The sequence below is a fragment of the Danio aesculapii genome, chromosome 1 (assembly GCF_903798145.1).
Source record: "Danio aesculapii chromosome 1, fDanAes4.1, whole genome shotgun sequence".
In the NCBI taxonomy this organism is placed as follows: domain Eukaryota; kingdom Metazoa; phylum Chordata; class Actinopteri; order Cypriniformes; family Danionidae; genus Danio; species Danio aesculapii.
In genome coordinates, this window is record NC_079435.1 from 52830057 (window position 1) to 52856772 (window position 26716).

The 26716-nt window shown below is 35.9% G+C and overlaps 1 protein-coding gene across 1 annotated transcript in view; it reads right to left on the minus strand.

The window, feature by feature from the left end:
• Window positions 1-811: 811 nt before the first annotated feature.
• The window catches only part of cacna1hb (calcium channel, voltage-dependent, T type, alpha 1H subunit b), a 204060-nt gene continuing 178155 nt past the window's right edge, over window positions 812-26716 (minus strand). Inside the window, exons 25-34 of the mRNA XM_056453793.1 lie at window positions 18755-18906; window positions 16529-16638; window positions 13924-14057; window positions 12534-12604; window positions 11714-11792; window positions 10696-10817; window positions 8666-8959; window positions 6514-6655; window positions 6257-6426; window positions 812-2371 (exon numbers count right to left, since the gene is read on the minus strand). Of these exons, the coding sequence (XP_056309768.1) occupies window positions 1442-2371; window positions 6257-6426; window positions 6514-6655; window positions 8666-8959; window positions 10696-10817; window positions 11714-11792; window positions 12534-12604; window positions 13924-14057; window positions 16529-16638; window positions 18755-18906 (2204 nt within the window). The 3' untranslated portion in view covers window positions 812-1441. The remainder of the gene's footprint in view (window positions 2372-6256; window positions 6427-6513; window positions 6656-8665; window positions 8960-10695; window positions 10818-11713; window positions 11793-12533; window positions 12605-13923; window positions 14058-16528; window positions 16639-18754; window positions 18907-26716) is intronic.

Sequence of the window (26716 nt, forward strand, 5' to 3'; positions counted from 1 at the left end):
CCTAAAAAAGTAAATAAAAAATCTTACAAATACCTTGTGAACGGTATTACAGAAAATGTTGGCGGTTTTAAAACCTTGACTTTACCAAACCGCGGTATACCTTGAAAACGGTTATTGTCCCATGCCTACTCAAGACCAAATGGAAAATTAAAAGCATGTCTTTTAAAGATATTTGAGGGATTTCTGCTAAGTTCAAAGTAAAGTTTTAAAGATAGCACTATTTAGTAAAATAGAAAACTTTTATAATAATCAAATATAAATCAAATAGTGGGAAATTAGATAGTATTAACGAGCAAATTAACAATAATAATGATAATGATAATATTAATAATAATATTAATAATAGCAAAAAAGCTACATTTGTGAAGCGATAAAATAAATGGGGCCCTTGGGTTTGATATAGCCCCAGGGTCCAATATGTTCTTAATCCGGCCTTGGGGACTACATGAAAGAATTGTGTAAAATCTAGCATTGGTTTACAGTGTATGAAGGTCTCATAACACTTATTCCAAATTTCAAATAAATATGATCATTTAGAGCATTTTGTATAAAGAAAATGACAATTGGTCTGAATAACAAATGTTTGTAAAGATTGAAAATCAGGGTTATTTCTCCAAATACTGCTTTCTTAAGTCTTCTAAAGTTAAAATATTATTGTGTTAAATTTGTCTAAAAAAAATCCTCTAAATGACAAATATTTTTACCTTAAATTTGAAAGAAAGTCATCAATAGATTATAGAATAAAACAAAAACAATATGTTTACCCAAACACATAACTATATCATAAAAAAATCATAAATCCAGAGAACATTTCAAGTGGTCTCTTAATGTTTTCCTTAATCTGCATTTTCTACTCTGTTTAAGCCTCTGAATTTTTTGGTTTTCCATGAGTATGAGCTTCATGTTCTACTGTCTCATATTATAGTCAAATACAATGTTTCCCAACCCTGTTCCTGGAGGCACACTAACAGTACATATTTTGGATTTCTCCATTATCTGACCCATTCATTTCAAGTTTTGGAGTCTTATTTAATGCTCTGAGTTGATTCAGGTGTGTGTGAATAGGAAGAGGTTGAAAATCTGTACCGTTGGTGTGCCTTTAGAAACAGGGTTGGGAAACACTGGTCAAATATGACACTCACTAATAATTAAAAAATGTTTCTGACATAGTACTGCAGGCTTTACAAAGTACATGAGGGTTAAAACCGCGCCATCGTGTGCAGTAATTATATTTTATATGCAACATGGATTCTGTGATGGAATTTCACGTAAAACGTCACAAATATCGATGTGCGTGACGAACACTAACAAAAGTTCCCCAATCAATATGATCAGGCAAGGAAACATCAGTTCCATCAGAAACACATTTGCATACTTTTGCCTACGCCTCCCTCTTCCCTCGTCCAATCAGAAAAAAGAGGCGGATAGGGAAAGCGGGCGACTAGGCAAGTGAATCCTCATTTCCCGGATCCCTAGTGCTGGCCATTCGGACCAAGACCTTCTTCCTGAGTGGACTGTGAGCTGCATCTCCCACAAACCCCGAGCGGCTCTCGTGGGCAAACGAGTGCGTGGACTGGTCACTATCCGAAAGCAGCTCCGACAGGCTGCTCAGAGAACTAACATCCGATTGGTCAAGGGAGAACTGTGGGAGGGGCAAACGACTGGGCAAATGAGGCTCGTCCTGGGAGTCCGGAAGATCTAAGGACTCACGTGGAAGAGCCGAGTCAAATGATGGAGTCCGTCGCCGAAGGACTGAGGAGCATTCCTGGCTTACAAACTCAGGGTCAGTGGGAGGCTCAATGGAGATGCACGGCGGACTCATTTTATCCTTTCTGGGCATATGGGATGATGATGATGTTGATGATGGTGGATCCTGTTGAAGACGCAACTCCTCTCCATGCGTCGAGTGTCGTCGTGGGATATGGGGCTGAGAAAGGAAGCCATTGTTTTCCATGCTGTTGTACTTCCGTAGACTGGTATCCTGTTGGCGGGGCGCTCCAGCATGCAATGAATCCTGAGACTGGGTGTCGGAAGAGAGGGATGGGTTGTGAGGGGACAAACTGTTGCGGGATGCTCTTCTGTTGGTGTTGAGTCGGACAGTCTCGTCTGGATGAGGTTTGATGAGCTGTATTGGTCGGCAGGGGATGCTGCGCTGGCTGTACACATGTCTGTTTGTTTGTACGCTGGAGGTTCGGTTGCGGATGGGAGGAGGAGGGGAGGTCTGGGGTGAACAGGGGGCTGATCTGCCGCCGATGGGAATGCTGGGGACTTTGAGATGCAGATTATCGCTTGAGCAGGGCTTGCTGGGGATTTGTAAGGCGTCTCTGGAGTCAGCGTTGGTGGAGTCAATGGAATCACTCTTTATTGCTTGCTGCGGATTAGAAAAGAAACACATGCAGACATTCAAATTTGATTCATTACACACATTCACTTGTAATATTTTTGTTTAGAGTCCGTTTATATAGATACAGTACTGTGCAAAAGTATTAGGCCACTAGTATTTTCACCAAAAAAAAAGGTTTACAATCACATGTACAGAAGTATTCACAGCCTTTGCTCAATACTTTGTTGATGCACCTTTGGCAGCAATTACAGCCTCAAGTCTTTTTGAATATGATGCCACAAGCTTGGTACACTTTTCTTTGGGAATTTCTGCCCATTCCTCTTTGCAGTACTTCTCAATCTCTATCAGGTTTGATGGGAAGCGACGGTGTACAGCCATTTTCAGATCTCTCCAAAGATGTTCAATAGGATTTAGGTCTGGGCTCTGGCTGGGCCACTCAAGGACATTCACAGAGTTGTAGTGAAGCAACTCCATTGATATTGTGGTGGTGTGCTTTGAGTCATTGTCCTGCTGGAAGATGAACAACGGTCTGTCGTCAAGAGCACTCTGAAGCAGTTTATCATTGAGGATGTCTCTGTACATTGCTGCATTCATTTTCCCCTCTATCCTGACTAGTCTTCCAGTTCCTGCTGCTGAAAAACATCCCCACAGCATGATGCTGCCACCACCATGCTTCACTGTAGGGATGGTATTTTCCTGGTGATGAGCGGTGTCTGGTTTTCTAAAAACGTAACGCCTGGCATTCACTCCAAAGAGTTCAATTTTAGTCTCATCAGACCAGAGAATTTTGTTTCTTATGGTCAAAGTCCTTCAGACGCCTTTTGGCAAATTCCAGACAGGGAGTGACTTCCGTCTGGTCCGTCTACCATACAGGCCTGATTGGTGGATTGCTGCACAGATGGTTGTCCTTCTGTAAGGTTCTCCTCTCTCCACAGAAGAACGCTTGAGCTCAGACAGAGTAACCATCGTGTTATTGATCACCTCCCTGACTAAGGCCTTTCACCCCCGATCACTCAGCTTAGAAGGCCGGCCAGCTCTAGGAAGAGTCCTGGTGGTTCCAAACATCTTCCACTTACGGATGATGGAGACCACTGTGCTCAGTGGAACTTTCAGAGCAGCAGAAATTTTTCTGTAACCTTCCCCAGCCTTGTACCTTGAGACAATCCTGTCTCGGAGGTCTACAGACAATTCCTTTATCTTCATGCTTGGTTTGTGCTTTGACAGGTGTATGCCTTTTCAAATCATGTCCAATCAATTGAATTTATCACAGGTGAACTAATTAAGCTGCTAAAACATCAAGAATGATCAGTGGAAACAGAATATACCAGCTCAATTTAGAGCTTCACAGCAAAGGCTGTGAAAACTTACTGTATGTACATGTGATTTTGTCATTATGGGGTATTGTAGAATTGAGGAAATAAATGAATTTAATCCATTTTTGAATAAGGCTGTAACACATAAGTGCTATGAATACTTTCCGGAAGCACCGTACATAGTTTTTTTTGAAGTTCAAGTTAATTTATTTATAGAGCACATTTAAAAGCAAAACTGACCAAAGTGCTGTATATAAGTCAATGTAAAATAAAAAGACAGAATAAAAAAATCATAAAAATACGGCAAGAGAAATGACTGAGTAAATTCAAAAATGAAGCAGTACTATTAAAATAATATATAAAATAGGTAAATAAAGATAAATAGGTACGTTTTTAGGAGTCTCTATGGAGCCATTCTAATCTCAGGCTGCAAAGTGTTCCATAGCCATCGACCCACCACAGAGAAAGCTCTGCCCCCTCTATGTTTCAGTCTGGACTGAAAAAAGATTTTGATCACTTGATCTAAGAGATCTTACGGGGGTGTAAAAATCGAACAGCTCTGAGAGATAGGTTGGGGCTAAATCATGAAGGGATTTAAATACCAGTAAAAGCACTTCAAAATCAATTCTGAATTGGATGGGCAGCCAATAGAGGCCCCTTAAAGAAGGGGTAATGTGTTCATGTTTCCTACTATTACAAAAAAAATCTAGCAGCAGCAATTTGGACCAACTGAAGGTGAAAAATTTGTGATTTTAAAATGCCACAGTAAAGTGCATTGCAGTAGTCATCTCTAGTGTGATGGGATTTAAGAAATGTTTGACTTTAGACATCAAGCGGAGTTGATAACTGAACTGATATGTTTGTCTAGTTTCAATGACTCATCAAGGATGACGCCCAGATTTCGCACACGGGTGGATCTGAAGGCAGATAAGCAGCCCAGGACTAGGGATGTGGTCTGAACGTTATCAGTAGGGCTGAAAACAATCACCTCAGTCTTATCATCAATTAATGTTAAAAAAGTGTGGGACAGCCAGATTTTAATCTCATCTAAGCACCTAAGTAAGATTCTAACAGTGAGAGGGTCATTCCTCTTAATAGGTAAGTAAATCTGGGTATCATCAGCACAGATATGAAAAGACACCCCATGATTCTTACAATGGCCCCCTAGCGGAAGCATATATAATGAGAAAAGTGAGGGAGTTAAGACTGATCTTAGAGATGTTGCCAAAGTTTGTCTGGATTTAGTTTGTCTCAGTTTGTTTGGTTTCTTCATGTCATTCCAGACAGACTGGATGATGATCAGATCAGATCTCAGTGGAGCACTGTCTGTTGTCAGACAATAATCTCACTATATAATTACAATTAATGACAAAAATAATGTTTGAAATGTAAATTGATATTTCAAACTGACATGCTACAGAAAAATATAGAAATAATGGACTTTAAAGCTTTTTTTGTGGTGAAAATACTATTAACCTAAGACTTTTGCACAGTACTGTTTAAATATATAAATCTATGAAATTTGAATTCATTTTCAAATACTTCCCAAGTGCTGTTTAATGGAGAGGAAATTCATTCAACACATTTTTAACATAATAGTAAATAAGTGAACTAATTTCACTCACACTTTATTTCTATAAACAATTCACGCTAAAAAACAGCCCTAGTTTCAATTAAGTAGCCTTAACTAATTGGTACTTACACTGAAATTAATAGTTTATTACAATGTAGTCATAGTGTAAATACATGCTTTTACATTGTTCTTATGACTGATTAAATAACTGTATATCTGTAATTAATTTCTGTAATTACATCTATAATTACACTGTTGACCATCTCTTACACCTTAAACTACCCTTAAACCTAACTATACCACCAAATCTGTCGCTAATCCTACCTGTATCTCACCTCAAGAGCCCCACAAGTGTTCTGCAATACATTATGAACACAGTAAGTACATTGAACTTATTTTTTTGATGCAAGTACATAGCAGCCAATCATTGAAGCCACTTAATATAAAGTGGGACCAATAAACCATTACCAAACCGTTAACTTAAACCATATTTTTCTATCAATTAGCTGCATAATAATAGTTAGTAGGGTAGTAGTTGGGTTTAGGTATTGGGAAGGATTATGGATGTAAAATAAGATCATACTTTATAAGTGCTAATGAAAAGATAATATCTTAATAATAGGCAGGTTATAAGCCAGTAGTAAATGCTGTGAATTGTTATTTAAACTAAAGTGTTACCTTTATTTCTAATAAGTAATTTATTTTGTCTTGGCCATGATGACAGTACATAATATGTTACTAGTTAATTTGCAAGATGCTAGTATTCAGCTTAAAGTACAATTCTATTATTGGCATAACCATGATAATGAATTTCAGAATGTTTTACAGCAAGTAGAGCAGAAAACGTTTGTGTAAAATCTGATGTTCCTGTTGCTCAGCCTGATTCAAGAATGATGCAATAAAAGCAAGAATATTCAAAGTTTTGTAAAAATGTTCATGTTACCAGCTAATTATGCATTTAATCTCAACTAAATGATAGAATCTAACACCGTCTCTAATATAAACACACAGTCCTCACTGCAGTACCTGTCTCTGCAGGCCTCTGAAGGCATTGCTAGCTCTTGCTCTTTGATTTAGAGGACGGGGAGCAGGAATGGAGGCCAGGCTTGTCTGAGACGCAGCTCCTGGAACCTGCATTACGGCACTGTCTTCACAGGGCTGTGTGCCGAGAGACAGAGACGAGCCTGAAAAAAAACACACACGCTGCTTTAAATCACGTCCTTTCTCTGTACGTGTGCCATGAGCAGAACAGAGCTTGGGTTTGTCACCTGGTAGAGTACAATCCTGTTTGGAGGATCTCTCGTGAATGGACCCATATAGCGGCTTAATAGGATACAGCATGTAGCTGTCATTAGGTAAGGACAGCATGCGTGATATAGACGGCCTTCCGACTGTCAGGAAGTTGCCATAATTGGGATCTTTTCCCTGCAAAAATAACAAATCATTATGATAAGACTGCTGTAGCTGTAATGCTTTCTGGCTTATCTTAAAAACAAGCTTGAAGACACTGGAACACTTTAAAACATGCAGAAATATTTATTGTGCAAAGCCTCAACAATAATGTGGTAAGTGCACATATATAGTATTTTAATAACTGTTAAAACAAACTGAATACAATAAGTGTGAGTTTTTAAATCTTTGTTAAACCTTACATGTACTAACATTATTGAGAGTAAATTATGCGTTATTAAATAGAACCATTTTAAACCAGACAATCTTATCACACACATGCTGTGTCTCATTTCAGAGGTTGCATCCTTCGAAGGGCGCATTTGAAGGGCGCTGCATCATCGAAGACTGTCTCATTTCAAAAACAATATAAAGGCTTGTTTAAATGCGTCCTTCGTTTCCCAGGTAATGAAAGATACAACTGGTGGATGCTTCGCGACCTCGAACATCCCAAGACTCATTGCGCTCTGATAACAGCAGAACATTTTTAAAAGAAAACTCCAGATTAAAATGTATGCATAAGGTTTTATTTTACTTCTAAACACATGTTAATAAACAAAAAGAGTGCAGAATGTCTTACTAAAAAGTGATTTTAAAGACAGTTTACATTTTATGTGTATGTAACGGAGGCCAGCTAGTGAAGTGCTATGCAGGTAAACCTCACTCCTCTGACCTCAAAAGTGCTCTAGCGACAGACACTAGAGTCTTTCGCCTCTTTGTTAGAGCAACCGACTCCCATACAAAGAATCACAGGTTTGATCCCAGCTCAGACCGGGTTGGGTGCAGCAGGACTGGTGGGTTAAACGTGGGGGCTCGTCTGGGATGAGTTAGGTTTTTGTAAACCTTGTTTTTCCTTCAGATTGCTTGAAATAAGTTTTAAAATCCCTTTGAAACCGCTTATTAACGGCTGTTACGGTTGCTAGGTGACAAGACCTGTCCTAGGCTAGATCGTCTCATTACAAAATGCTCAGTTCAGCCTGTGTGTACTTTGAAGGACTCACCTTTGAAGTCTGCATCCTTTGGAGAATGCAGCCTCTGAAATGAGATGCTACACACACATTATGTCCTTTATTTTTCTGTGATATTTATTTTTTAATTTTGTACTAGACAATTTAAGTACTAGAATTTTTACATCTAAATTATGTATGATTTATTTGTAATAGAAACATTCGATTCTATTTTTAATTACTGTAATACATTTAAGTTAAAAACATGGCGAGAATATTTCAAATCCAATTCATAGAAGGCAATTTATTGCTATCTGAAAGCTGTAGATTCGTCTGTTGAGCTAAACATTTTTCATAAGTACTTAGATTTTACATTTTGACATATATTTGGAAATTGCTAAAGCAGGGTTTCTGCAGGTTTCTCCAAGTCAAATTTAAGAACTTTTAAGACCATTATGAATGAAACTTTAGACTTTTATAGGCCTAAACACTAAGAATTTTTTCTAATGGCCTTGTTACTTCTGTAATCGGTTCTGTATTAATGGAAGATCATGTAAAGGGGTGAGATGCTTTAGTTTTCTTTCCCTTATTAGGGAATTTAATATTGAGAATTTGCTCTAAAAATATCTAACAGCTATTTTTGTATCTGTTTGCAATAAAAATTTATATTTATAAAAAAAATTTGACATGGATTATTGGTTATTGGGTGTCGTCCCGATTGGGTAGCTTGCACATAAGAAAATTAAGACCCGTTTAAAATGATTTAAAACCTACAACACTATATTTTAGTGAATTTAAGACTTTTTAAAGCCCAAAATTTTATTTTTGAAATTCAAGACATTTTAAGACCCTGCAAAGACTGTAAAAACCTGTAAAGACTGATGTTTATGCTTATACAATATGTTTATTTGCAGATTGTAGCTGCCAAAATTAGAAATTTCCCTTTCATTTCTGACTGTGAAGATTGTAAATGTGACTATTCATTTACATTTTTACTCAATGTCAAAGGAACAATTATAAAATATGACCCAGAACTTACCTGATCATGTGAGAGTGTCTCCATTTTAACATCTGTACACTCAAGCCCGGTGGCTCCTCCCACAGAGGCGGTACTCTGTCTGCGACCTGCCTGAAGCTCCTGTCTTAACTCCGCCTCCATCTCCGCCTCCTCGCGGGCGTCTTTATTACTCTCCTCTAAATGTTTCATGAGCACAGCGACCACGACATTCACCAGCACAAACTGAGCCATCAGCACAAACGTAACAAAGTACAGAGGCGACAAGAGCGGCAGATAACTCAGACATTTGTCATTTTTACATTCCCGCAGGGTATCCTAGACAAACACACAGAAACACAAACAAGCGGCGTTATTTCAAGCTTACAACAGTGATGATAATCTTTCTGGCAACCTGTGGCTCATAAACATTTGAGTTTTGGGTTTAGAGTGACATGAGGGAGATTTTAATTCAGCTAAAAGGCACAGTTAACCCAAAACATTTTAATTGCCACACCATTTACTCTGCCTCATGTGGTTTTAAACCTTTAAGAGTTTCTTTTTCACTCTTCTCTTGGATAATGATGTTTAATCTTAGCTCTTAAAGGGATAGTTCCAACCCAGGCTCATTATTGATACGTACTGTACCCCTTTATGCATTTCTGGAGATCATGAAACATGTCCCAGGAGGTTTGTTTTTCCCATCCACCAGAGGCTGCTGTGTATGCTTTTTCTCAAACTTCCATTCGCGCCTGCTGTTCTCGTATAAATCCACCAGAGGCCGCTGTCGACTGACTGACCGACCGACTGATTTTTTTGCCTTTTGTTTTTGTATAACCTGCTTTCTGGAATTATTCTTTGCCAGACTTGAACCCCGTCATTGTGGTCAACTCTTCTCTGGGGCTCAAGTCTGCTGACGTACATGGTGAGCTACAGGGCAAACTGGTAACAGCGGAAAAGTCATCTACACAGAGGCAAGAGGTCAGCTGGTAGCATGAAAAGAAACAGAAGCTGTCTGCGGCATCATACCGCCAGGTAGCATTCGTTTTAAAGATGAAATACATCCATACATACTTCTGGCTACATAATTTGCGCTCTCCAGAAATGTATGCGGGGGTATGTTTTCACTATGAGCCCTGTTTTGCATAGTTCACTTAAAAATCGGCAATCATTTACTCATTGTCTGCTCATTCAACACCCCTTTGAGTATCTTTCTTCAGTTCAAAACAAAAGAATGTATTTTGAAGAATGATGTTTGATGACACCAATATTCTTCCATAGTAGGAAAAAAATACAATAGAAGACAATGGGTTTTCCAGCATTCTTTACAGTATCTTCTTTCGTTTTCAACAGAAGATACTTAAATAGGTTTTAAACATGTGATCAATAAGTAAATGATGGTAGTGGTTTACTTTTTGTGTGAACTATCCCTTTAAGAGCTAGGATTAAACATTCTAATTCAACCCAGGGTCATTGCGGATACGTACTCAGGTCTACATTTCTGGGGACATCAAAATATGTAACCTTAGTAATATAGCAATATACACTTTAGCTGACCAGGCCAACTTGCTATGGACTGAATGGCTGACCCATGACTGATCCACCCATGCCCTTCCCTAAACCCAACCGACAGTGTTTTCAAAATCAATTTAGAAAAAGAAAAGCTGTGTCTTCACCATGTTTTCAGCCTGTTGTTTTTATTCATTTATTTTTTGCTTTTGTTTTACCTTGTTTCTGGAACTGTGCTTAGCCGGACTTGAAGCCCATCATCCTATTCAACTTCACTCCGCATCCTAAGTCTTCCGATGTATGCCACGAGCTACTAGGCAAACTGGTAGCACCAGAAAAGCCGTCCATGCAGAGGTAAATGGTCAGCTGGTAGAGCTAAAATGAACAGAAGCCGTCGGCGGCATCATACTGTACCGTAGCATTCGTTGTAAAGATAAAATGCAGCCAGACATACCTCTGGCTACATAATTTGCAGTCTCCAGAAATATAGACAGGGGCACATATCCACAATAAGCCTGTGTTGGCCTGATTTGTAAGATGCAGGATGAGTGATGTTTGCCAAATACCTTCATGATGCCGTTCCAGTTGTCTCCGGTGGAAACACGGAAGAGAGTGAGGAAAGCCATGCCGAAGTTCTGAAATGTGGCATGTCTGCTCAAACCCTCACAGGGGTTCTCCTCAGTGCAATCTGAATCAAAGTTATTGAATTTAACAACTCATATCTCAAAATACTGTTCAAAAAATGTACACTACAATATAAAGCACTTATATATTGATGTAAAACTGCATTAAATTTATTTGAGCCTATAAAATCCATTTGAGTTTTTCTAAAATGTTCCATTTAATCTCTTTACTGCACTGTTTTAAATATATATTCTGCACCTTATTTTATATATGTTTAAATAAATGTTAAAAAACTAATATTTAATTCTGAAAATTACTTTTTTCTAATCAAAAATTAAAAAAACAATAAAGAACAATTGTGTAAGTGTGTAAAATGCAGCTTAAATTATTATTTTTTTATTACTTTGACAAATGCTACTTAAAAAATGTTTGTCTATACTTCTGTCATAATTACTTGAGTTTCTTTGTGTACACAGGCAATAGTTTATCCCACAATCTACATCAAAATGCTGGTGATGCTTTCGCTCTGGTTCCTGATATGGAGATAATCTGCTCATATATAGAGATACAGCAGACAATATAAACACCATGAGTGTTATGTGTGTTTTGTGTATGTGTGTAGTAAACAAAACCAGAATATTCATTTACACAGACGGACAGAACATGCAGATTTCATAGTAAAATGGCCTTTTGTGGTTTCAGAGTAATAGTCTTCATAGCAGCTTGCTTTGATTTGAGGTGTACAGTGCTACTTTTGAAGTATTCATCAAACATGTAGCAAACTATCAGACATTCCATATAATAATTTAGCTTTTATTACTGAATTCTGTTCATATTTTCTGCATTGTGTAAAACAGAACCTCCAGCTTCCCCATCAGAAGAAACGAAATATTATTTTAAATATTCTTGATCATGACGTTTTGAAATTCATTGTATAATAATAGAAAATGAAAGTCATACCAAGTTTGCCGAAGAGTTCGACTCCCAGTGCCGCATAGATGAAGAATAGCAGCATGAAGAGCAGACCCAGATTACCAACCTGCACAGAGAAGAACAAAAAAAAAAACAAAGTTTTGGGAGTAAATAAGTACAAAGTAACTAGTTGCTGTAATTGGATTACTTTTCCACTGGTAAAAGTAACATAATGGATTACTCTTAAATACTATGAAAAAAAAATTCAACCACTGCTTTTAGAGGAATTATATTTTTTGTTATTGTACTACATTGAGCAAAATATATATAAAACTATTTTTCAAATAAAAAAGGTTACATTAATTAGAAGTCTGAACATGCTTAAAAACAAGTCAGAAATTAGTTATAGTATATGGTATGTATGAAATATGGTGTCATTACTTTGAAATGTTTTGTGTTGATTCATACGATGTTTATTTGTTAATACAATTAAAGGTTTTGTGTAGCTCAAATTTTAATTATGAAAAGTTTTAATTTTAAAAAAAGTTGAGATTTTTACTGATTTTAAGTAGTATCGAGTCAAGTAACGTTATTACTTAGTATTACTCGACAATGTAATTAAATAAGTAATGTAAATACAATTTTAATAATGATGTAATTAGTAATTAATGACTTTTTTGAAGTAACTCACCCAACAATATATTATTAATAATAATACATTTTATTTAAAGGCATCTTTCTGGCAACTCAAGGACACCGTACAATAAAACAAGAGCAATAAAAAAACATGAAAAATAATAAAAAAAATATACACAGCAATAGTGCAAAATAATTATTAAATATTACCCAAAACATAAGAAATGCTGACCTGTGGTAACGCTTGAACTACAGTATCCAGAAGAGCTCTCATTCCTGTGGCCATCTTCAACAGCTTCAACACTGAAAGGAAATTTTATATTACAAATTTCATAATAACTAAATGCTTTTAAACGGAGCCTCTTATTGCCTCTTTTTTCATTATATTTTAAAAAGTATTGTTCCTGTGATGAAAAATAAAAACTTTAATTATTTTTTCCATGAAAAACGACCAAATAAATGTAAATAAATTTACTGTCACTTTTGATCAATCCACCCTTGCGAATTAAAATGATTAATTTATTACAAACAAAGCATATATGAGTACACCCCTCACAGATCTCTCTTTCAAATTAATATTTCCTATAGGTTGCTTTACAGTATTATATTTGTGAATACATTAGATTTGTCAATACCAAAGACAAATCTGGAGCTAGCATATTAACTTAAGATAACAGTCCAAAAATGAGTACACCCAAATTAATGTTATGGAAATATGAAGCAAAAAAAAAAAAGGGAAAAAAATCTAGAAAAATAAAATATATTCAATTTTGGAGTTTTTCTTTTTGCACTATTTAGTTTAAATTTAAATGTATTATCTTTTTAATCCTAAAGATGTTAGGTGACCAAACTCTTATTTTAATGACTATAACTGCTTAATAAAATGCATTTTGTTAAAATGCACCAAAATATATGATCTACAGTTGAAGTCAGATTTATTAGCCCCCCTTTGAATTTTTATTTCTTTTTTAAATATTTCCCAAATGATGTTTAACAGACCAAGGAAATTTTGTGTCTTTTGTGTCTTATAACATTTTTTCTTCTGGAGAAAGTCTTATGTGTTTTATTTCAGCTATAATAAAAGCAGTTTTCAATTTTTTAAACACCATTTTAAGGACAAAATTATTAGCCCCTTTAAGCAATTTTTTTCCCCGATTGTCTACAGAACAAACCATCGTTATACAATAACTTGCTTTATTACCTTAGCCTGCCTAGTTAACCTAACTTAAGCTGTTTTTAAGTGTCTTGAAAGATAAAATAAATCAGTTATTAGAAATGAGTTATTAAAACTATTATGATTAGAAATGTGTTGAAAAATGTTAAACAGAAATTGGGCAAAAAAATAAACAGGGGGGCTAATAATTTAGGGGGGCTAATAATTCTGACTTCAACTGTATATTTACTAAGACATGGATAAAAAATATTAATTTTCAAAATGAGGTGTACTTAATGATGGTGAGCGCTGTATATCTCACTGAGTTCAAACTAAATAAAATGAATAAACCATTTGTAAATTTCCCCTTTCTATCAGAGGTGCTAGAAAAACTGAAACTGTCTTTGTTGTCTTGACACATCTTATACCCTGCTGTATTTCCCCATCATCAGGATCATATATTTGTTACCTCTGGCGATCCGCAGCACCCTCATGATGCGTATGATGGTCGGGTTGATGGGCAGAGAAGCATTCAGGTCAATTTCCTCAAGCGTGATGCCCATGATGGAGAGAAGAACAATGGCCAAGTCTAACTGATTCCACCTGACAGAAAAAGACAGGATTAGATGAAGGCAAATACTTTTTTTCAAACCCTAAGATTTCAAGCTTAAAGCCCCACTGAAGATGGAACACCTAACACCTAATACACACCTAATATTTTTATTTAAAAAGAGAAAAGCTTTTAATTTAGGGACCTTTCTGGCTATTTTTCACCCTCGCAGGATGTCACAGCTGTGTCTCATTATTATTCATGTGTCTACATGGCCTTATCCTATGAGGAGGCCTTGTCTCATTATTATTCATGACACCATGTGACCTTTCTTTATGATAGGCACTTCAAAGAGCGAGTTGATACTATATTGGAACATGGTCGCAAGTTTTTTGCATCTGTATGGCGCGAGATGCTGACAGAGTGACAGGTTTTCAATCAGTGACAGCCATGTTTGAAATATTTGTATGTAACAATCTTCTTTAGGAGGTTTTGGAGATTCACCGAAGCTCATTTCAAACAAGACACAGCTTGACACTGATAGTGTTGCATCACAGATATCATCAGTCCTTACTTTCGGATCGAACCACTTGTAAATGTAAACCAGCATCAATAAAAGGAAGTCCCTAAAATATTAATAATGCTAAAGCACATTTGCGTATATTGTTTGATTCAGATTGTGAATGCATATCATTTCCTATTAATCCAAAATCAAACAAAAAGTGCTTTAGGGGTAGTTGATGTGTCGGTGCTCTTTGGATAAGGGATTCAAAAAGATAAACAATGAAATCATAAGTCCAAGGCACTCATAAAGTACATGAAAACATTAAAAAGCCTTTAGTAACATGGCTATTATTTGATTATTTATTAAATAATAGCCATGTCAATAAAGGCTTTTAAATTGTTTCACTTACTTTGAGTGAATTGGACTTATGATTTCGTTGCAAATCATTTCCATATTTATTTGTGTAATTAATCAAAGATAAAGATATACTGATATACTGTTGAAACTTTAGAGTACATTTAAAAAATGATTATGTTTTACACAGCGGGTGCCCTTCCAGCTGCAACCCATCACTGGGAAACATCCATACGCAATCATACCCTACGGCCAATTTAGCTTACCCAATTCACCTATACCACATGTTTTTTGACTTGGGAAACCAGAGCACATGAACACGGGCAGAACATGCAAACTCCACACAGAAATGCCCAGCCGAGACTCGAACCAGCAACCTTCTCGCTGTTACACCCTTTGCTGAACAATCTTTCAAAATTGATCAGAAAGCAGCACAACATTGCAAATAATAATAATAATAATAATAATAATAATAATAATAATAATAATAATAATAATAAAAATGTTTCTTAATCAACAGATCATGATATTAGAATGATTTCTAAATGATCATGTGACATTGAATTACTGATACTGAAAATTCAGCTTTTGACCTGAGGATTAATTTTATTAAATATATGTAAAAACAGTTATTTAAAATTATAATAATACTTATGAATATTACTGTTTTAATATTTTTTTATTTTATCAAACCTATGCAGCCACTAGAATAGAATAGGACATTTCTTTCAAAACACTAAATAAAAACACACACTTTGAAATGGTCAGTGTTGAGGAAAACGCATTACAAATAGTGCAAGTTATTTAATCAGATTACTTTTTTCCAAGTAACTAATGGATTACTTTTTTATTTCCAAGAAAATATTGAAGATACTTAAAAAAAAAAAACGTTTCTTTGTTTTCCCATTTATTCACTGATTGTACCCTTAGAATGAATAGAAACGGTCAAATAATCAGCATATTGATTGCTGAAGAGTGTTGAACTTCTTTTCATGCATCTTATTCTTGTAATCCAGAAAATCCAGAAAGGTTTGTTTGAGCTGCTTCTCAACGGCACAGACATGAACTTTTCCTTTTCCTACAGTCTTAGGTTTATTTAGTTAATTTTTTTTTGGTGAATATGGGGTTTAGGGGGCAGCACAGTGGCTCAGTGGTTAGCACTGTCGCCTCACAGCAAGAAGGTCACTGGTTCGAGTTCGAAGCCAGTTGGCATTTCTGTGTGAAGTTTGAATGTTCTGAGCCGCTGGAAAATGAATGAATGAATGAATGAATGAATGAATGAATATGGGTTTTACATTCTTCAAAAATGAATAGCATTTTTTTCAATATTATGAACAAGCAAGCCCAGCTCAGAAGAAAAAAGTAATGCAACACATTGCTTTCCTTAAAAGTAGCAAAATCCTTTACTTTTATAAGAATTAATGCAAGATTGTAATAAAATACTTTTAATAGTTGCTTTTCCCAACACTAGAAACTGTAGTGTATATTAATGAAATTAGCTATGATGAGTAATCTGTAATGCCATATGGTACAACAGACCGACAGCTTTCATCTCAATGTGCTAAATTGTTAAAAAAAAAAAAAAAAAAAAAAATTGAATTAATCAACTTACTGTCAGGAAAAAATGTTGTATTTCTCTATGATGTCCACAAGATGGCGCCTTACCTCTCTTTGAAAAACCTCCTAAAGCCAAAGGCAACCAGTTTGAGTGCTGCCTCGATCACAAAGACCAGTGTGAAGAAATAGTTGCAGTACTTCAAACCTTCATCTAGATACTGAGAAACACAGACACACACAGAGATAGTCAGAGACCTGGAATATTAAACTCTAATTACAAAATTGTATAATATTTTTGCATGACTCGGGTGTTTTTATGTCAAGTGTCATTTCAAAACCAATTTTCTTTTTGGTTGACATAAAAATGCTTAAAAATGTATCATCAAAAAATTTATTGTAACAGAATTATAATATAACATAATATAATATAATATAATATAATATAATATAATATAATATAATATAATATAATATAATGTAATGTAATGTAATGTAATATAATATAATATAATTTATATAATATAATTAATATAATATAACAATATAATGTAATGTAATGTAATGTAATATAATTAATATAATATAATATAATATAATATAATATAATATAATATAATATAATTTAATATAATATAATATAATATAATATAATATAATTAATATAACAATATAATATAATGTATATAATATATATAATATAATGTAATATAATGTAATATAATATAATATAATATAATATAATATAATATAATAAATATAATATAATATAACAATATAATATAATGTAATGTAATATAATATAATATATATATAATATATATAATATAATATATTAATATAATATAATATAATGTAATGTAATGTAATGTAATGTATATAATATAAATTAATTAATATAATATAATATAATATAATATAATATAATATAATATATTATTAATATAATATAATATAATATATAATAAATATAATATAATATAATGTAATGTAAGTAATGTAATATAATATAATTATATAATTAATAAATAATATAATATAATATAATGTAATAATGAATTAATATAATATAATATAATTTAATTTAATATAATAAGATATAATATAATATAATATAATTAATATAATATAATATAATATAATATAATATAATATAATATAATATAATATAATATAATATAATATAATTAATATAATATCGTCACGGTGGCACAGAGGGTAGCACGATCGCCTCACAGCAAGAAGGTCGCTGGTTTAAGCCATCCGCTGTGTATGTGCCGAGAAATGTGCCGAGCTGGTGGTCCTCCAGGAACGTGGTTGAGAAACATTGCTGTAAATGTTTCTATTTGATTTGAATCTAAAATAATATGCATAAGTATACATTTTATTTCATTCAAGCTGAAAAACTGAAATATTAATAAAAAATAAAAGAGAAAACTGATTATAAACAAACTGACAATTTACCGTATTTGTTGTTATGAATTTTGAAGACATTAATTTGTAAAATTACTGAAAATAAATAATTCAATTTTGCAATGCGTTTAATAGTTTATAATTATATTTTAAAAAATCAGACTGTCTCTAAAAAATAATACAAATGAATAAAACACTTAACAGAATAACAAAAAGCAGAAAATACTTATAAATAAATACAAATAATATACAAACATCTTCTTTAAAATGCATAAATGCAAGACATTACAGCTATTTCAACTGCACTGATATGCCATAATGTGTTGACTTAAAAACACTAATATACCATTGGCATTCATTGCACGCAAACCTATTGCTAGTGTCATTGCCCTTCAGAAGTGTGTATGTGTGAGTGTAGACCTTGTATTACTAACATTGTGGGTACCTATTGTCCCAACAAATACAGCAATATCCGTACATTTTGACCTTGTCATGGGAAGATTTTTTGGTCCCCACAAGGAAAAGTTCTTATAAATCACACATTTTGAAGTTATTTTTTTACATAATAAAATAAAAGTGCAAAATGATTTTTGTATGGTTTGGGTTAAGGCAGGGGTGTCAAACAGCCCTGCACAGTTTAGTTCCAACCCTGCTTCAACACACTTACAGTACCTTTAGGTTTCAAACAAGCCTGAAGGACTCAATTAGTCAGATCATGTGTGTTTAATTAGGGTTGGAACTAATCTGTGCAGAGCTGCAGCCCTCCAGGAACTGACTTTGACACCTGTAGGTTAAGGGAATAGAATATACTATACAGTTTGTACGGTATCATTAAGAATCATTGTCAATGGGAGGTCCCAATAAAGATAGCTGTACAAGTGTGTGTGAACGGGAGAGAGACAGAGAGAGAGAGATCCACCAAACCTTGGGCTGTCTGTAGTGCTCCATTGACATTGTGAGTACATTAATGGCGATGATGATGGTGATGAAGATGTCCAGATAATGACTAGTGCAGAGTGTGTGAATATAGAGGCGTGTTGGAGAGTAGTCTGCATAGTACGGTCTCTGCAGGGCCTCTGAAAGACAGAAAACACACACAGAGAGAACAATATAACACCTCCAACAGGGAATATCCAGGTCATTCAGGTACAATCACACACTCTGAACGTCCTCGGCAAACATTTTACGCATAAAAACTGTAAAACGGCTTTGAATTGAATGTACACTCAAAAAATGATGTTTGATATTCGTTCAAACTGCTTATTTAAATTGAGCTGAAACACAATTCTTGGGGTTGTTTTTGAGACAACTTAATTGTTTTATGTTCAATCCTAACCCAAGCTCATTGCAGATACATACTCAGGTCTACATTTCCTGGGGACAGCGAAAAACGTAAGCGGCGGTATGGCTGATTACAGTTTTTGTTTTTGCAAATCCGCCAGAGACCGCTGTGTACACTTTTTAATGATCTCAAACTTCTCTTGTGCGTCCTCTTCTTGCATAAATCCACCAGAGGGCGCAATATACACTTCAGCCAACCAGGCCAGCTTGCTCTCAACTGACTGACTGACCGACTGACCCACCTACCCACCCATTCACTTCCCCTTCCCATTCCCATAGCCAACCGATAGTGTTTTCAAAAGTAATCTAGAAAAAGATAAGCCATAGCAGCCGCATGATTTCACCATGTTTTTAGCCTGTTGTTTTTATTTCATATCTTTGCTTTTGCTTTACCTGGTTTCGGGAACTGTTCTTTTGATGAATGACAGAAAAGGAGTAATACAGAAGTGGCAGACCTGTATGGTGAGCCAAACCTGGTCATAGTAATAAAGAGGAACCGGTTAAGATGGCTGGTCCACTTAGAGAGTTTGCCCAAACAGAGAGCTGTTAAGAAAGAATACAAGCTAAAGCAAGAACGAAGGAGACATCCTGACAGGCCACAAAAGAGGTGATTAGACGGCGTAGAAGAAGTTCTACGTTTCCTAGGATTACGTGCTTGGTGAAATCGAGAATTGGATCAGGAAGGCTGGAGGAGAGTGCTTGAAGAGGCCAAGGCTCTGCAAGAGCAGTAGCGCCACTGAAAGAAAAGAAGAAGACAGTTCTTTTGCTGGACTTGAACCCCGTCATCTCCGCTCCGCGTTCCAAGTCCGCCGATGTATGTGGCGAGGCACTGGGCAAATTGGTAACACTGGAAAATATATCCACATGGAGGTAAGTGGTAAGCTGGTAGTGTTAAAAGGAACAGAAGCTGTCTGAGCCGCCACACCGCCCCAGTAGCGTTCGTTTTACAGATGAAATATGTGTACCACTGGCTACATAATTTGAGCTCTCCAGAAATGTAGACAGGGGTACATATCCACAATGAGCCTGTGTTGTTCAATCTACTTAAATTTGTAAAAGCTAATCATTTAACCAACCCAAGCTCATTCTGATTATGTACCCCTATATACATTTCTGGAGAGAGCAAAATACATTCCAGGAGCTACTTTTATTATAGTTTTGCTTTCATGAATGTACCAAGGTCGCTGTGTTTGCTTTTTCAGATCTCATATTCCTCTCGCAAGTGCCATTTGTGCCTGCTGTTCTAACGTAAATCCACCAGAGGCCGCTGTCGACTGACTGACTGACTTACCAACCGACAGATCATGGTCAACTCTGCTCTTCATGCAGGTAAGCGGTCAGCTGGTAAGCATGAAAAGGAACGGCACCATACTGCCCTATACTATTCGTTTTAAAGACGGAATGCAGCCATACGTACTTCTGGCGATCTCCAAAAACGTCATTCATTCATTTTCTTTCTGCTTAGTCCCTTTATTAATCTGGGGTCGACACAGCGGAATGAACCGCCTACTTATCCAGCATATGTTTTACGCAGCGGATGCCCTTCCAGCCGCAAACCATCCCTGGGAAACATCCATACACACTCACTCATACTCATACACTATGGACAATTTAGCCTACCCAATTCACCTGTAAAACATGTCTTTGGACTGTGGGGGAAACCGGAGCACCCGGGGGAAACCCACGCGAACGCAGGGAGAACATGCAAAGTCCACACAGAAACGCCAACTGACCCAGCCGAGGATCAAACCAGCGACCTTCTTGCAGTGAGGCGACATCACTACCTACTGCGCCAGTGCGTCGCCCCCTCCAAAAACGTTTATAGGGCTATGTTTTCAGAATGAGCCTGTGTTGAATTTAACTTAATGCTTCATGTTGAGGGAAGTCGATTGCGTGAAGCCCAGCTTTTCCTACAGCGCATGTTAATATTCATAGGACTTGCAGTGTTTCAGTGGAAATAACTCAAGGGCAGGAAGTGTGCAGTTGGAGTACTGTATAGGCTACTTTGTTGTTCCTGTCAAACATAAGCACACTGACCCAGTTTTTTGGTCTGGCCTGTAAATCGCTAACGTGGCAGTGTTTGAGTGTGTGTGTATGTCACAGTTAGCAAACAGTCGAGTCATCTGAGGGACGTTATAAATGTCCAGCCAAGCGTCCCCGCACATCCATCACCGCTCAAGACGGCTCAAGGTGTCTTTGAAAGAGGCTTTCTGAGAGAGAGAGAAAGAGAGTGAGGTCTGGAGACAGATAACTAATGTAGCTTCCACTTCAGGTACACACTGTTAACAATTTCCCATAGAATCTATAGTAACGTACTGGCAGCAGTTCACCAGTAACTTACTGTAAATCAAAATTACTGCATTTACATTTACAGCGCCATGTACACTCACCGGCCACTTTATTAGGTACGCCTGTCCAACTGCTCGTTAATGCAAATTTCTAATCAGCCAATCACATGGCAATAACTCAATGCATTTATGTATGTAGACATGGTGAAGACGATCTGCTGCAGATCAAACCGAGCATCAGAAAGGGGAAAAAAGATGATTTAAATGACTTTGAATGTGGCATGGTTGTTAGTGCCAGACAGGCTAGTCTGAGTATTTCAGAAACTGCTGATCTACTGGGATTTTCACGCACAACCAGTTTTAGGTTTACAGAGAATGGTCCGAAAAAGAGAAAATATCCAGTGAGCCGCAGTTCTGTGGGTGCAAATGCCTTGTTGATGCCAGAAGTCAGAGGAGAATGGCCAGACTGGTTGGAGCTGATTGAAAGGCAATAGTAACACAAATAAGCACTCGTTACAACCGAAGTATGCAGAAGAGACTGCACAGAATTTGTGCATATGTGTGTAAACGTAACATTCTGTAGTGCATTTAGTTATTGCCCAGCAGGCACACAACATCATAAAGCGTTAATATTAGGTTAGATTTAGGTTGTGACATCAGGTGACCAAAATTCAAAGTTTAGTCAGCGTCTAAGGACAACGTTATTTTGATGTCCAATAATGATGTCAAATGACATTAATATTTGGTTGATTTTAGGTTGTGTTAGAAAGTGACCAAAATCCAATGTCGAGCCAACATCTGAAACCAACATTATATTGACGTCAAATATTGATATTTATTCATCAGGTATGGCAACCAAAATCTAATGTCCAATAGATGTCATAGTGGTAACGTCCACACAACGTCAAGCTGTAACATCATTAGCTGTTGATATTTGGTTGGTTTTAGGTTGGACGTTGGACATTGACTTTGAGTTCTGACGTCAACCTGATTTTCATTTCCAAACAAAATGTAATGTCCCCACAACGCTGGCGTACAACGTCAATCTGATATCATGTTGACTTCTTGTGCCTGCATGACGTTTAAAGCCGTTTAAGGACATTGACGTTTAAGGTCATCATACAGTAAACATCTGTCATCTTCTCATCAGTGACAAGTATCTAAACAGTCTCTGGGTCAATGTGTGTAGATTCTGATTCTGATGTATTAAGATTCTGATGTATTCTTGGACATTTCTAATGCTTCCAAACTGTTTGCTGCAATTATAAAGCGCCCATGTCTTGATGTAGTACATTATGATGCGATTCACCTTCTATGTGTGATTTGATTGGACGGGAATCACACGACTGATTTTTCTAATTCCCATAGACAAGAAATAATCAAGTAGTGAGTGCAGATTGAAAGAAAGTAGTGGAGTAAAAGTACAGATACTGCACTAAAAATGCACTCAAGGAAAAGTAAAAGTACACATTTTAAAACTACTCAGTAAATTACAATTCCTGAGAAAAGCTACTCGATTACAGTAATTTGAGTATTTGTAATTAGTTACTTTACACCACTGGTGAGTAGTGCTTTTTTAATAATGTCACACTTACCACCTTATTGCTAGAAGGATGTGTAGGGTAACACTTTATAATAACTGCACACTATGAATTATCATTTATTAAGCATTTGCAAATAATTACTTCATCACTTGTTAAGCATTAACTTTACATTAATAGACATTAGTACGCGGTTTATAAATACAGCTACAAATACTGTATTCTTGACTTTTAAGCACATACAGTTGAAGTCAGAATTATTAGCCCCCCTGTTTATTTTTTCCCCAATTTCTGTTTAACGGAAAGACACATTTTTATCACATTTCTAAACATAATAGTTTTAATAACTCATTTCTAATAACAGATTTATTTTATCTTTGCCATGATGACAGTAAATAATATTTTACTAGATATTTTTCAAGACACTTCTATACAGCTTAAAGTGACATTTAAAGGCTTAACTAGGTTAATTAGGTTAACTAGGCAGGTTAGGGTAATTAGGCAAGTTATTGTATAACGATGGTTTGTTCTGTAGACTATCGAAAAAATTATAGCTTTAAGGGGCTAATAATATTGACCTTAAAATGGTGTTTTAAAAATTTTTAAACTGCTTTTATTCTAGCTGAAATAAATCAAATAAGACATTCTCCAGAAGAAACAAAATATTATTAGACATACTGTGAAAATTTCCTTGCTCTGTTAAACATCATTTGGGAAATATAAAAAAAATAAAAATAAAAATAATAATAATAATAAAAATCAAAGGGGGGCTAATAATTCTGACTTCAACTGTATATAATGTGCATAATGATTGTATTTTCATACTTTGTTAATGATTATTTTTCAACTACTAAACTACTCAAATTTCTAAAATAAGGTCAAAGTTAGTACAATAATGCATTATTTACAAACCAATTATTTAAGAGTAGTTAGTTGAAATTAGTACATAAATGCCTAATAATCCATTCGAACGAACAGTTATATTAATTGTCTCGTTTGGCATAATAGCGTAGCTTTCATTCGATGCACACATCAAGGTACTTATTGTCTACTGTTTTTCGAATACTATGAATTTGAACAAACTACTCAGCTCGCATATTGTTTTTCACATACTACTGCATATAGTAGAGAAGTATGCGATTTTGGACGCAGCCTAATGTACTAATTGTGGCCATGTGGTTGCTAGGGTGGTCAGGCTGTTGCTATGGCCCTGCTTAAGTGTTCTGAATGGCTTTTAAAGTGTTCTTAATGGTTGCTAGCAGGGACAGATTTTGACTTCAAAAGGCCTCGGGGCCATTACCTCCAAGAATAACTGCTCATGCAATTGGTCTCTACCTGTGTGCACCGAGAACTTCTTTTCTCACCAAAAACAAATTTCTTGTGTGTGCAAACAAACTAACTTTCTCATTCTGCTAAATAATAGTACTTTTTGAACATTAAATAATGATTAATTTACTCAAATCTGTGAGTTTAAATACTGAAACAATGATTAAATACCAGTTGCAAAACCTTTGTCAAGGTCCTGTTGGCTTCATACACTGTATCAAAATATTATATTCTGAAATAACATTTAAAAATGACAATAAAAATCAATGATATTCTATGACTTAAAAAAAAAATTCCCTCATTTCAAAGTCTGGAACAGACATTTTAAAAATCCATGATATTCCAGAAATTCCATGACCCATTTGAACCCAGTAGATAGAAGAGGAGCATTGTCTAAAATACATTTATAGGCTAAGAGACCTATATATTAAGCAGGGGTGTCAAACTCAAGGCCCATATGAGCATATGATTCACACCAAGCATGAATTTAAATATAAGTGCAAGCTAATTATATACAAAGTCAATGCAAACTGAATGATCTGAATGATGTAGACTGAATTCGTTTCTATGAATTTGCGTATTTCACGCAAGTTCGAATATTCAACTGCAGCCAAATATTCATACGAGGTGAAAAGCATCTCACAAGTAATTTAGAGCCAGCGACGACACGATGCTTTGCGTTCGAATTTGAGCCCAACATTATAATAAAAGTCCATGCCACTTGTTGACTATAAACTACATCTCCCATAACGCATGTCTGTTTTGAGTCCCAGTTAAACACTTTTTGTTTTTTCATAGTTCTGCTTCTCTCAAATGTCACAACATTTTTGAAGAAAGGTAGTGACTTGAGTCTATGTTATTTACTTGGATTAATGTAGGTTGATTTACCCGATAAAATGATTCATATTAAGCTAACCCAAAGAATTAACATATAATTTACTACTTTATCTAATTTATATTTGTTACTTTAATATTTATTCATTCATTTTCTTTCAGCTTAGTCCCTTCATTCATCAGGGGTCGCCACAGCCAACTTTTCCAGCATATGCTTTTACACAGTGGATGCCCTTCCAGCTGCAACCCAGTACTGGAAAACATTCATTCATTCATTTTCAGCGTAGTCCCTTTATTAATCCGGGGTCGCCACAACGGAATGAACCGTCAACTTATCCAGCACATGTTTTACGCAGCGGATGTTCTTCCAGCCGCAACCCATCTCTGGGAAACATCCATACATAATTATTCACACACATACACTACTGCCAGTTTAATTTTATTCAACTCACCTATAGCGCATGTGTTTGGACTGTGGGGGAAACCGGAGCACCCTGAGGTAACCCATGTGAACACGAGGAGAACATGCAAACTCCACACAGGAAGGCCAACTGACCAGCCGGGACTTGAACAAGCAACCTTCTTGCTGTGAGGTGCTACAGCGCTAACCACTGAGCCACCGTATCGCCCTACTTTAATATTTGAATATATAATTGAATAAAGAGACAATTATTTAACAGTATGTTAAGGAGTTGTTATGTAAATGTTGTTATGTAACATTTATAACCGGCCGTTTAAGGGCAGCCATAATGCTGAACTGTATTAAAGTATAAAATTGTATTAATTTTTGTGGTTGCTAGGGTGTAAACATCCAATGGGTCCCTAAATATGTAAGCTCAACAAAATACAGTGTGTAGTTACACATTATTTAAAATGCTTCCAGTGTTATTTTAGTTGGCGGCACGGTGCCTCAGTGGATTAGAACTGTCGCCTCATTGCAAGAGGGTTGCTGATTTGAGTGCCAGCTGGGCCAGTTGGCATTTATGTGTGAAGTTTGTACTGTATGTTCTTCTCATGTTCGCGGGTGCTCCGGTTTCCCCCACAGTCCAAAGACATGCGCTTTAAGTGAATTGAATGAACTAAATTGGCTGTAGTGTATGAGTGTTTGGGTGAATGTGAGAATGTATGGGAGTTTCCCAGTACTGGGCTGCGGCTGGAAGGGCATTTGCACATAAAACATATGCCAGAATAGTTGGTGGTTCATTCTGCAGTGGTGATCCCTGTTAAATAAGGGACTAAGTCGAAGGAAAATGAATGAATGAATGTTTTAGTGTTACCTGACTCCAGTACTTGTAAATAAAAAGGTGTTTGTTAATTACGACCAAAGCACGGGATTAAAGTGGGATTTGAGGCAAGAGTAAATGGTTTTACTCTGACTTATAATTATGTGTCTCTTGTCTAATTAAATGCTGGTTATATGGTTTTGAAGCAAAGTAAAGTCAAAGGGGCTTTTGAAGAACACGGGCTGCGGAAATCACTACTAATTGTCTATTTCTCAAGCTAAGCATACATGACAGCAATTAAACCGCTCTGTGCCAACTTTGTGTGATGCAATA